Source organism: Hippichthys cyanospilos, chromosome 16, assembly GCF_059441005.1.
Source record: "Hippichthys cyanospilos isolate Australia breed blue-spotted pipefish chromosome 16, RoL_Hcya_1.0, whole genome shotgun sequence".
Lineage (NCBI taxonomy): Eukaryota > Metazoa > Chordata > Actinopteri > Syngnathiformes > Syngnathidae > Hippichthys > Hippichthys cyanospilos.
The window spans coordinates 14,043,162-14,056,007 of NC_142384.1; the positions used below are offsets into that span (position 1 = coordinate 14,043,162).

General features: G+C 37.9%; 1 protein-coding gene across 2 annotated transcripts in view; it reads right to left on the reverse strand.

Moving 5' to 3' along the window:
* pvalb6 (parvalbumin 6) overlaps positions 1–12,846 on the reverse strand; it is a 32,019-nt gene that overhangs the window by 559 nt on the left and 18,614 nt on the right. Inside the window, exons 2-5 of one of the 2 annotated variants that reach the window (XM_088436333.1) lie at positions 10,964–11,024; positions 1,344–1,409; positions 535–667; positions 334–443 (exon numbers count right to left, since the gene is read on the reverse strand). In XM_088436333.1, coding sequence (XP_088292459.1) covers positions 334–443; positions 535–667; positions 1,344–1,404 — 304 coding nt within the window. In that variant the 5' untranslated portion in view covers positions 1,405–1,409; positions 10,964–11,024. The remainder of the gene's footprint in view (positions 1–333; positions 444–534; positions 668–1,343; positions 1,410–10,963; positions 11,025–12,846) is intronic. The other variant, XM_088436331.1, reaches the window with a different exon arrangement.

Here is a 12,846-nt window from a genome sequence, read left to right on the forward strand (position 1 = left end):
ATGCCACTGCATCGATAGGAGAACCTTTAAAGTTTTGCAAATCGAAACTACACTCTATACATCTCTGTTTATCATTAAGGTAGAATGTGTTTTGTATTGTCTTTTTCAACTTTTGTGATGATGTGTGAATTCATTTCAAACATTTACGACAGCTTTGACAACATTGGAAAATATCATTGCTATTTCTGTTACATAAGTTTTGAAAAGCCAAACAACTCCGATGCCTCTAAAACAGATTGCGTCGCGAGGTTCCATTGTGTTGGAGGCAAAATGTTTTTCTTTGGCTCGGTGACAACCATCAATTCATAAAACTTGCTGCCTAACGTTGTTTACCTTCAATTCCAATCTTGCCATCTCCATCCTTGTCGGCTGCATGTAAAAATATTTTGGTTTCCTTATCTGTCAGGTCCCTGCCATCTTTGGCAAAGCCCTTCAGGACAAATCTGATCACATACAAAACAAGAGGATGAATAGTTTACATTGTTGGTCTAAATTTTGCGGCATGTTCTTCGTCGTTGTTGACGTTTCTCTTACTTGAGCTCCTCCTCCTCTATATAGCCACTGTTGTCGGCGTCCAGCACCGTGAAGACTTTCTTCACGTCGTCACACGACTTGTTCTTCAGGCCGATGATGTCGAAAAACCTCTTATGGTCAAAAGAGTCGGCCGCTGCACACACCGACGCAGTCACAAAATGAGAATTTGGCTAACATTGTATTGAGCGGTAATGGGTAATGAAGAATGAATCAGTAAAGTCTCTATAGAAATCACTATACTTTAAAAAACACATAAGGTGACATCTAGGATTGCACGTACTTTGTATCAGCTTAAAAAAAATTAAGGTGTTGCTGAGTCAACAGTTTTTTTTTTTCTACACAGCTTAAAAAAATGGATTGCATGGCAGTATGCATTCTGCAGGAAGTTCCCAAATGTATTTGTTATATTTATAAACAATGAGTGTTGTTTTGCTGTTACATTAGTAATTCAATGTCAATTAAAACTAGAAAAATCTCTTTTTAATTAAAATACTACAAGTAATTTAAGTGGTAAACCCAAACTTTGTTTTTAACATCACTTATTAAAATCCCACTTCGTATTAAGTGGCAAAACCAAGTGTCGTTTTTATGTTAAGCTGGGTGGTTGCTTCCTGCAAAATTAAAGTGACTTCTAATCTACTTTTTCAAACAAGTCATCGGTTATGTAACCAATATACTTCTGTGACATCACTGTTATTTAGAACAAAGTTTATCATGGTTCAAAGTTTATCATGGAGCATCCCCTTTATTTTCCTCATTGAACAAAAAATTTGGTTTTAATGTGGAAGGAAAAATACTGTGTGATTTACCTGCAAATGCATCTAGTGCTTTCTTGATGTTGTCAGCGTTGAGGATGCTGTTCATTGCCATCTTGTCTGATGGAGTAAAAAAAAGGAACAGGAGGCAACAAAAGAGGTTAAAATCAAGGTATACAAGGGTAGACGTTGTCATACTGTATTCTACTTGTGACACGGGAGGTCACAGATAACCGCAGGTGATGGAATGAATGGATGAACATAAATAAAGAAGGAATGATTTTGAGTTGTAGTCCGTCGAGTACAAGCATGAAAATATCAAGTAGGATGAAGCCGTCAAGGGAAGAAGCACAGATGGCAGCCAGTACCGCATATACACGAGTATAACATTTTATTTGTGCGTTATCCTAGAGCTGCTGCAGATGAAAGCGGTGCGAAGGGCCGGAGGCCAAGTCAGCAGGGATTGAACAGACCATCTGAGTCTTCAGCTGTCTCTGAAATACTAAATGAGTCTTCACTATCCCAGTTCCGATGACATAAATGCCCCTTGACTACAATGGGTACAAAAGTCTGTTAAAATTGTCATTTATGTGATATACAAAAAGAAATGCAAGATACATTATTTTAAAACATTTTCCGTCATTAATACTTGGGATGTTGGATTAACTGATTATTTTTTATTCTTAATTGCAATAGTCTAATTTTTAATTGCTAACTTTGTGCTTTCTTTTTGATGATTAGAGCTGTTGTCATGCATCAGATGTATTGTGCTCGAGTTGTTGGGAATTGGAAAACAAAGGTGAATCACACCCTGAAATGGACATTATCGATCCGATGAAAGGTAAACTTAAAAAAAAAAAAACACAAGGGCACCTTTGATTAAAATATAATGATATGCATTCTTTATAAGAAGAAGTTTAGCTTACCACATAAATGCAAAGCATCCAGCGGCAAGTGCAGCAATAGCTAACGATAGCAAGAAAGACGCCCGGAACTAGTCTCAAACACAGTCTCAAACACAGCTAAAGGTGAATGCTTATAAGAAGTTTGGTTTACCACATAAATGCAAAGCATCCAGTGGCAAGTGCAGCAATAGCTATCGATAGCAACAAAGACACTCGGAACCAGTCTCAAACACAAACACAGTCTCAAACAGCTAAAGGTAAATGCTTATAACTGGACCTGGTCAAGGAAATACGTGACTGAAGCCACTTCTTGTTGTATATCAATCTTTTGATCTGCAATAATAACAAATTGTATCTAAATTTAAAAAAAAAAAAATCTGGTTGAAGGATTCCCCTCTGATACTTAAAATAAGATTAGGTGTGTATTTTTTAACGCCGCCACATTAGGCCGAAATCTTTGTAAATTCAGGGCAAAACAATAGGGTTCGTGAAATCTGTAAAGACTCGGGACACATGGCTGACAATTGGGACTGTCCCAATTAAAATGAGGCATCTTTTCACCTGACTTTTTACCCCACTTGACACAACCTTACCGCTCTTTATGAAGGTATCCCCCTTTCGTGATTCTGACTGATGCCTCTCGCCTTCTTAATAAGCTCGAGCACGGATACTCGACAGGAAGGAGGTAGACGCAAATGTCTTCATCCTTCACTTGGCTGTCAGGGGCTTACAGTTTTTCCTCTTTTTCTGGACGCCGTCAATCAATACAACTGTGGTGGTGCCAGGAGAATAAACATGGCTGTCACGAATGTGTTTTGTAAGTAACCTATAAACACACTAGTGTGGCTGTAGATGTTTTGTTATATTAAAACAATATGTATTAAGAAGGATATTTGGCAAGATTATGCATGAAATATGAAACATAAAATTACAAATGGGCAGCACTTGAAGCAAAGGAGAACCAATTGATTTTTTTTTCTAGATAAGAGTGTGTCTACAGGAATTTATTTTTACAGCTATACTCAAAATTGATGAAACAGTTTACCATATCTCCATTATTACATCACTCGTCTTTGTCAACCTTAATAAATTGGATAGTAGTACAAATAGAACACTCCTGATTTCTTTTCGACTATTTAATTAATGGAGTGGCCAGAGCTCGATTGGATGGTGTAGTTATACAGCATGCGGTTAATATAGCATTGCAATAATAAATAACTGTGCCCACCTCTTCGTTTTTAAGGGTTCGTTCCCATTTTGAGACACATAATTCGAAGTTGTGCTATTACTTTTAATTGTATCATCAATATTTCGGTGACCTGTTTTGCTATTGCCGCTTGAACGTCACCTATTGATTAGGGTTGAGTACAATCAAACTCTTACATCATCGAAGGACTATATAAACACTTGATAACACATTTGTTAAAAGTTAATAGTATCTTTTGCCTGCTGCATATCATCTTCTAAGCACTTTGCTTTGGAGGTGACCTCCGTTTGACAAGCTTTGTGGGTTTCCTCCATTTTTATCCCGGCAGGTGATATATGAGCTTCTTGAGGTCTGTAGTGTTATCTACTTCAGTGACACGGGCCCGCACACACGGATCAATAGTGAACAGTACTTAACTTGTGTGGCCATGCGTTCAATCTTTTATTATTACCAGCACAACCTCCGTTTGTGACCTATAACACGAAAGCGTCCTGAGGGAAAAGAAACAATTCACTCTGAAATGAAGAGTGTAAGATTGACTAACCGAAGCCACTGAGCTCTCAGCGGAACTGGCGAAAGTCAATTATTATTTATTGACAGCAATAGGACTGCATAAAGACCCATTATGGTCCAGCTGTTGTGTGTTTTTGCACATAAAAGATGAGATCGTGTTTGCCTTTAAGTGATCTGACATCTGACAATGATATAACGATGTGTCAAAACACCTTTAAATTCGGAAACAAAAAGAACCCTAGATCTGTGGAATATCAATAGATACAGATAAGTGATCCTTAAATGACTCAAACAAATGCGATGAAAGATAACAGTGGTTCTTACTGATGCTGAGAGGGAGAACGCAAAACAGGCACAGACATACAAAAAGTACACTGTGACAAAAAATGAGTGGATCGGATGAAAGCAGCGCAGAGCCCCGGGGGCCATGTGCTTCTTATCACCGCTCTCCTCCGTCCTGAACCTCTGATGGTTACAGTGGAGGATAGCACAATCTCCGTGTTGGATATAATAACCAGTACAATTAAAAAAAAAAAAAACTTTATACAAAATATAGCTGATATGTGTCATCAAGTAATTTAAGTATCTGTTAAAAACAACAGACATTTTGGCATGTTCATTGCATAGACATATGAATCTGGATAATTGAATTATGTTGCTGGAGTAGGGCAGAATCCTTGCATCTCCAAAACTATCCGTTTTTAGCAACAAAAAAAATGTTTTTAGACCCATTAGCATTGCATCATTAAAAGAGCAAGCCAATAACTGCCAATAGAACTAATTCTTTTTTTTTTTTAAAGGAAAAAATTGACCAAATTTGAACATTGGTAGTTTCCACTTGACAGTGATGACATGATGTGAAAAGTTCACATTTAGTCAGTCAGTTTAATCAATCATTTATTTCTGTCTATCTGTTTGGTTGGTAAGCGCAAAAGAAGTATGACTAGCAAAACACCTGAGGCCCTCTGCACATATAAACTCTTTTTTTATTCATAACAGGTTGTACGAGAGAAACAATTAGCTTACACAGACAGGCAACGAAATAAAGGAGTTCTGCTGTGTTTGCATCAAACAAAATCGCTGGTATGTTTTTTTTTTTATGTTTACATTGATTAATATTAATTTGCAATATTGTAAAGCAGAATGTTGAGTTATTTGGAGATGTTGAGTAATGAATGCAAGGATTTTGTCCTACTAGTAAAGGTAATCATCCTAAAATACACGTAATTCCAGTTGTATGGCATTTTTGTACATTATTTTGTGACCTAATGACCTTTAGAGTTGGGTTAGGTCATTTAAATATTCACAGAAGGATTAGCACTCACCCCACACCACGGAATGATTTTATTTTGTGTTGTATCAAAAATTAAAGTTAATCTTCGCATTCCGAAAATATAAACAAAACCCTCGGACGCAGTGCATGCAGCAATTGCCGCCTACTTACCGCTTCAAGTAAAAGCAATAAAACTAAAAAGATGCTTGAATTCCGCAATAAATAACAAAATATTGACATTTTATCCTTTGCGGTCTTCCCACGTGACCCCATTCTCCTACTCCTATGATTTAGAGTCTAATAAAGTTACACATTCATGAGATTAATTTGCAAAGCAAACATAATGAAAGCAACGCGAGATCCGAGACCACTTGACGCATTTGCATGTAATATAAGCAAACAAATTACAGATGCAGATTATCCGAATCACTCATTGTGAGCTGTGTAAAATGTCATAAATATTTCGTTATGAGTGTCCATCTCATTAACTTTAATTATTTAAGTATTCTCCTGTTACTGAATATTCATGGCGGAATAAATGCATGAGCGCATGTAACGTTTTCTTTTTGTTTCGTAAACCTGGATTCATTCATAAATTCATAGATGAGTTCTCGCGGGCGAATCAACGTGTTTGATTTCATCAGCATTTTGACAAAGTTTGGTTACCCCGGAGCACAGCTGTTAGAGCGCAGTCAATCTCATTAGGTGTAATTAAAATGTGACCTTGAAATAAATCACAAGTAAGCCTTGGGACAGCGCCGCTTCTCATTTTGCAAGCAAACCGTCGCTATTGGAAAGTAATTACCTGGTCAAGATGCTGTCTCTCTATCTAAATTTGATCTCATTCAATGGAGGAGCCAGTTGAGAAAGTTAAATGCCGTCCTTGCTCTTTTATTTGGGTTCATCTGTTTACTTCCTATTTGTTTTACGTTCTTTATCCCCTACCACCATTTTAGCACAGAGGTACTCCATCACTAGTCTCACTACATAGCCGATAAAAGATTCATCGGCCTTTCTTCTGATTGCAGGAAGATAAACCGAAACAATTAATGGTTATTGAATGGGTATAGATTTTGGAGCTGCAGTATCTCATCTGTAAGAACTCAGGTTTTGTAATTGGAGATTACTGTTGGAATCTCAGTGAAGATCAACTGAAATTTCAGATGGTTGTTGGAGAGATGCTCATCTGCATCCTGATTGTGACGGCAGTGGAAGCAGATAGATTGGATATGTCATTGAGGAATGCGCCAACAATGAGACATGCGCATCTGCCCAACAGCACATTTGTGGTAGAGCAAAGCTGCAGGGAAAAGAGCGTAGTGAATTCAAGGATTACTTTCTATATACATTAGGTTTACTCTGAGATTTCTTGATGGAAACAAAACTGATTTTACAATTTCTCTAATATTACCCCCCTCAAGTTCTCTATGTTCAATTCCTAGCAGCCAAACTTTTATGGTTGTAGTAGAAGTGTGTAAAAATAATTTAGTCGACATTGAGGATCGTCACTAATGTGTTCAGGTCCAGCTAGCTAGCCTGCACATCCCAATAATGCCATCGACATAAGAGCCAGATTTTCGCCCCAAATGACTTTTATTTTTTATAAATACACATAACAACAAATAAAAGTTGAAAACACACCGTCATGTTACTCTCAGCACAAAATCAAACAGAAGACTGGTTTTCGTTGTATTCGTACTTACCGCTTAGTTATTTGTCAGTTCTGGCAGCTCTTTCTGCAATGAGTCCATTTCTACTTTTAATTCAATGTATTTAAAACAACTTATGGGAAACAAACAACAAAAAAACATGACTCTTCTGATGTGTTTACACGCGAGCAGGAAACGTCCCACGTATAAAATTGCCAATCACGTGTCTTGTAGGAGTGCCCGTGGGCTGATTGACTGATGGCCTCACCAATCTTTTTCATATACCGACAACATTACCTCCAGTAGCTACTTTGCCGATTTCATTTTCCACAGTGGCTGTCTCTGTGTCCATTAACCGCAAAAAAACTGGATCATATCCATGATAAAATACCAATACACTATCTTGTCCCATAATCTTGATCTTTAAATTTAAACAAATTCAAACAAACTTTGGCAGGTGTTGCCTCAGGAATGAAATGCAAGCTTAATGGGTACTTCATCTGTTTTGTAATTGAGACCATTTTTTTTCACAATATTTTTACCCAATATCATCTTTTGCGTGGTCAAACTCCCTCAGCTTTTAAAGTCTTAAAATGACGTCCTTAACTGTTATTTTACTTGGTCTTTCAGCACATCTCTCTATAGGGTGTGGTTACTGATGTTGCCCAACCCAATTGGATGGTTTTCATGACTACCGCCAGGCTTATTAAATATAGCTATTGATGATCATCAAACAACCGCGCTTCTCTCATCAGCCAGTCTTGTTTCGTTATGTCCATCCTTGTTTCGCCCTTCCGTCCCCCTATTGAACCTTCCTCCTTGCAGCTATTCGATTTCTTCGCCTAATTTTCTCACTCCGCCCACCCAAGGGACCTCTCTGTCCTCTAATCCCCCTCTGAGATGATTACGCCCCCCCCACCGCTCTCTCTTTCATAGCCTTTGTCGGGCTTATTTCTTTACACTTTTAATTGAAGCTTTCTCTTTTTGTTCAGCGCTTGCTTCAAAGCATTTAGCATCTCCAGTGACATATTAAATCCTGTTGATGTGTTTTGGCTTTTGTTCCCATCCATTAGCAATACTGCTTATCACACCTTTTTGTAAATTATTGCCACTAATTAACTTTGAAAGTATGATTTGGGTGGTGAAAGCTACACAGCTCTAGCAACTAACACAGCTGTTGCGCTTTTCTTTTCCCACCTCAGATCTCACTCAAGGGTGAATGCATCATCCAAGAAAGTTCCCATCACTGCTATTTTATTAAAGTTTGGAAGTATACTACAACAATAAGACATTTTCTTGTTAAAGCTCCTTTGAAAGTGGGAGACTTCCATAATCTTACCAGAATCGTTACAAATGATTTTTTTATTCGTGCAAGCATACCAGTTATTGTACTTTTTCCTTTATTTTAAATTTCAAATGTAATTCATCTATTAATTTGCCCTCCCAAAAATATTATAAATGCTTTAATCTAAAAGTTCCATAATCGTGAATTGAAGTCCCCTTTTCTTTACCATGTAGTTTCTTCTTAGTACTTTTGTCGACTGACCTTTTGCTCAAAAGATCAATGCAAGACTTAAAGGTGACTGTGTGCGCTGATACATGAAAGTCGTCAACACCTTTTAGAGACAGGTTGGAATCAGGATGCGCTAGAATCTTTTGTGTATATTTTTTGAATCGCGATGCTGTAGATCATACACGGTTTTATAGGAGGGCAATGCCTTGCTACCCCAGTTTAACTTTAAAAACTTTAAAAAGTTCATTGAGTGCGGGCTTCTAGGGCTCATATGTTTGTGGGAGAGAAAAGATTTAAACAACTTTCCAGTATGTACCCTCATGGAATGTTTGAGTACATGTTCTAAAAACTGTTGGATTAAAAATAACGGTCAATTTGGCCAAACTTTCTGGGTTGTTTTATCCAAACCAATCTGATTTTTTTTAGATTATCTTGTACAAAAGCCGTATTTGGAATTCTTTGGTATGAAACAACCCAGAAAGTTTGGTCAAACTGACCCAAACATATCAATGTCAGTGTTTATTGGACAATGGTAAATGCAGCACCTGCAGCACCCCCTGCTGTCCGTAATGAAAAGTGGCCTAAATCTTACACGCTATCCCTTTAAGGCCAATGGCATTACACTACTTATTTGTATTTCAGAACATGGTAGCATTTGTATCGTGTTTCAGCAGTAATAGCAGTCTTTTGCACATCCCGAGTGATTTTTTATTTTTTTTTTTAAATTACAATATGGTCATTCTATAATACTGACTTATATGGTGTGTTAAAAACATTGGCAGTCCGGATAAATCGACTGAAATATTTTAAACCCTACTCTTATGACTCCACCTGTTCGTCTACCATCTGGTACCTCTAGTTAAAATGTTCTTTCAAAATGCCCAACCATTTTATTAGCACATTCGTCCAAATGAATCACGGGCGCCATATCACCATAGCAAAAAGGCCACCGGGGGTGTGCCTCTCACAGCCTCCTGACAAGGCGACAGCGGTATGAAGTAGTGACAGGTAATCCTGGGATGATGATAATGAAAGACGGAATATTAAAAAAGAAATGACAGAGAAGAGATTAAAAGCAGAGGGAGTTGACGTAGGGGAGGAAAGCAGAAAGGGAAATGAGGCCGGCGACGTGCTTTGCGCCACGGAGGTCAACGTTAGATTCCGCCATGGAATGCTAGATGAGGCATCGGGCGCGAGCGGAGAATTGACGACGAGGATAAATGAGGGAAAATAAGGCTGATAAATCTGCATAAGCAAGGAGGTTTGGTCTTGCTCAAAGCTTGGCGGACGGGCTGTCATCGGACAAGAGGGGGAGCCGCTAAAGACAAGAGGACGCCTTTCATGGGCCTTTGCTATTTCCACATCAATGGCAACATCACATACTTAATCAACACAATTGCTTTGTAGCTAAACAACATCCTAATTTGAGTCCCGGTTGTCCTCCTGCTTCACATTGTTTGATTATGTCTGCGTCTCCATCATTGTAAAGGTTATGCTTTGTGTGATTACTTATGGGACTCCCATGCAGGTTGTTTCAAACGAATATGGGTGTTCATCCGCGGCTGATTGGCATGCTAATGTGAGATTCACAAACATTCAGTGAAAATGTCTGCCTGATGTCTGCTGGGGCTCGCGTAGTGGTCAAACAATTTATCACCGTGGCTATTTTTAGTCAAATAAACAAGCGGGAATGCGCGGTAGAGCCGTCTGTGTAGCCGTGTGCTACTTTTATTTACACGAATTGACTTAATGTCTTTGCAGACAGAACAAAGTGGAGTACGCAGGCGAGTGAGTGAAATGTAGAAGTTTCTCCATATTGGTGGGTGAATGGGGTTACTTGTGGTGACTGAAAAAATGGAGAGCTGGGCAGATGAAGTTTGATGTAGTTTATATAGATGAGACAATAAATAGGTATGTTTTGATAACCAGTTAGCAAAACTATGTAAACATATTGTTTAGTGTCTATTCTATTCCATGCAAAACCATTAGTCCAAACATGGCATTCTGTTTAATATAGCGTTCGTGGAATGTGATATAAGCAGCAAAATCCACCTGTTTTACCATTTTAGGAGGTTGTCATTTTCTGACCAATTACGGCTCACCTGTTTGTGATGTTCACAAGCAGAGCTGTGATTGGTTGTTACCTGAGCTCTGAGCCAATCTGATTTTTCAGCCGACAGCAAGAAGCAAAACCGCTATCTCCTGGATTTTTTTTTTCCTAAGGGTTGGATTTTGATGCTTAATTCATATTCCACAAATGCAATATTCATCAAAATGTATGCGCAGACATTTTTTGTGCCAAATGGTCATAACATGATAACATAATTTGACAGTAAAAATTATATTTTGTTCTGGACTTAAAAGTCTCATGAAGTTAACAAAAAACAATACCTGATTGAGATATTGTGGGGCTTTTATCATGTGACAACGAGGCACTCTAAAATGGCCAAGTCTCCTCAGGGTTTAAAAAAAAAAAAAAAAAAATCTTCCTACCCCTCTCTTCCACCTTCTTCCCCAGGTTTTCAGCTATTATCTTAAAATATGTCGAAAAAAAATCTCAGAATCCAAACTACAGGGTCTTTCAGACATTGTGAAGACAGACACAGTGACTGACCTTCGTGCACTCAGAGTGATGATGTCTTGACAGGAAGACGTCTGCCGAGCGACACAGAAGGCTGTGCAGGTGAACAGAGGATTTGTTGGGTTTAATTTAGATGGGAAGATGTAGAGTGCGCTGACAGGTTCACTCGGGTCACTTATCGAACGTTCTAGAGCTGGCTGCTGTCATTTCGTCTATTCTCAGCTTTTCTCAATATCACACATGATTCCGCCTCATCGAGTCTTTTTCTGCATAGTTGTTAAGCAATTGCTGCAGAGGTTTTTATGGTGTCAGTAAGATGGCGTGTCTAAAGTAGATCATTAGTTAGTTGATATAAATTTGATATAAATTTTATTTGATATAAATTGATATGTTTGACATAAAGTTTCATATACATATTTTTTTCTAAAATTACTAATTAACCATTTTTTTCCTAAATTATTATAATCATGCACAGTTAATACCTTTAAAAACACATTTTTCGACTTATTTTCAGCTGAAAATGATCAACTGCGCTCAAGTCTTGGATAACCAATCACGGTTCTCCTGTTGGTCATGTGACTTTCATAAGCTGAACCATGATGGATTGGTTGTTAGCTGAGCCTTCAGAACACAATGTATTTTTCAGTTTAAAAAAAAATGTTTTTATAAGCATTAACAGTACGTGAAGAATAATTTAGCTATTAAATTAGCTCATTCAGTTCCCGAAGATGAAATTTTATGTTTTTGAGTTTATTTACTCCATTCCATTTTTCATTCATTTTTTTCTCCTAAAAATGAGTAAATTATAGACAAAATATAATTGTTTTACTGCCAAATATGTGGACTATCCCTTTAAAAGCCACAATTAAGTAGTTATTACCTTTTGTGAATGAATCTTGTGAACCATTGAGCTAATTTTCAAATCTTAGACGTTTAAAATGACAAATTGATTGAATTAATTCAATTAATAGACCATCCCTAAATGCTACCCCCATCGGAGATACATTTCTTTCAGCACCTCACATTTTTCTGCAGTTGCACATCAGCCTGCTGATCATGCACAGTCAGAGGTCACAACGACTTGTTTCCATACGTTTATTCATCAGGGGGAAAGTTGCTACGACCTCAAACAAGATGCGGCGCATTACAAACACATTAGCGCAAAAACAAAATAGAGAGCACCTTGTGCTCGCCAGTCTCATAAATGTGCCCTTTATGCACAGTTTATTTTCCAGTTTATTGATTGCTTCATTAGCACATATTAACCAGCTCACCGTGCGCCAGCTGTATTACATCTTCATGTAATTTCCCCTTTATTCCACAACTCAGCCAGGGGACGGCTTCTCGTTTGCGTGCAAAGCCGAAAGGAACAGCGGATATCATTAATCAAATACATTAATTAAAATGAAAGAAGGCATGTATGTGTGTGCACTGCTTTAACAATTTAATAGACGGATACGGCTAATAGCATTCCCCGCAGAAAAGATGATCACATCTGATTTTTTAAAGCACTTCAGAGGTGTTTGTGTGTGTTTTTTTAATATATTCCGTGAGCACTCAGATAATCTTTTTCTTATGCACTTCTGTGCACTCTCGCTTTTACTTGGAGTCCCAACAGTGAGCTGTAGAGTAAAAAAAAAAAACGAAACAAAGGGAGCTGCTGTGAATTGGCGTGATCAGCAAGCCAATCATAGGCATTCTAGGGGAGTAGATTAAAAAGCTGGATCAAATCCGTATTTGACTGTGGGAGACAGAATTGCTTTGTGGTCCTGTGAATTAGGGCATATTGAACCAAAATCAACAGTTGGATGGGTTTTTTTTTCATTAGCTTGTAAGGTTGTAGCAGTAATTGAAAACTAGCTTTGAAACTTAATGTTTTTCTCTGTGCAAAGGTAACTGTTGTTTTTTATTCCCTT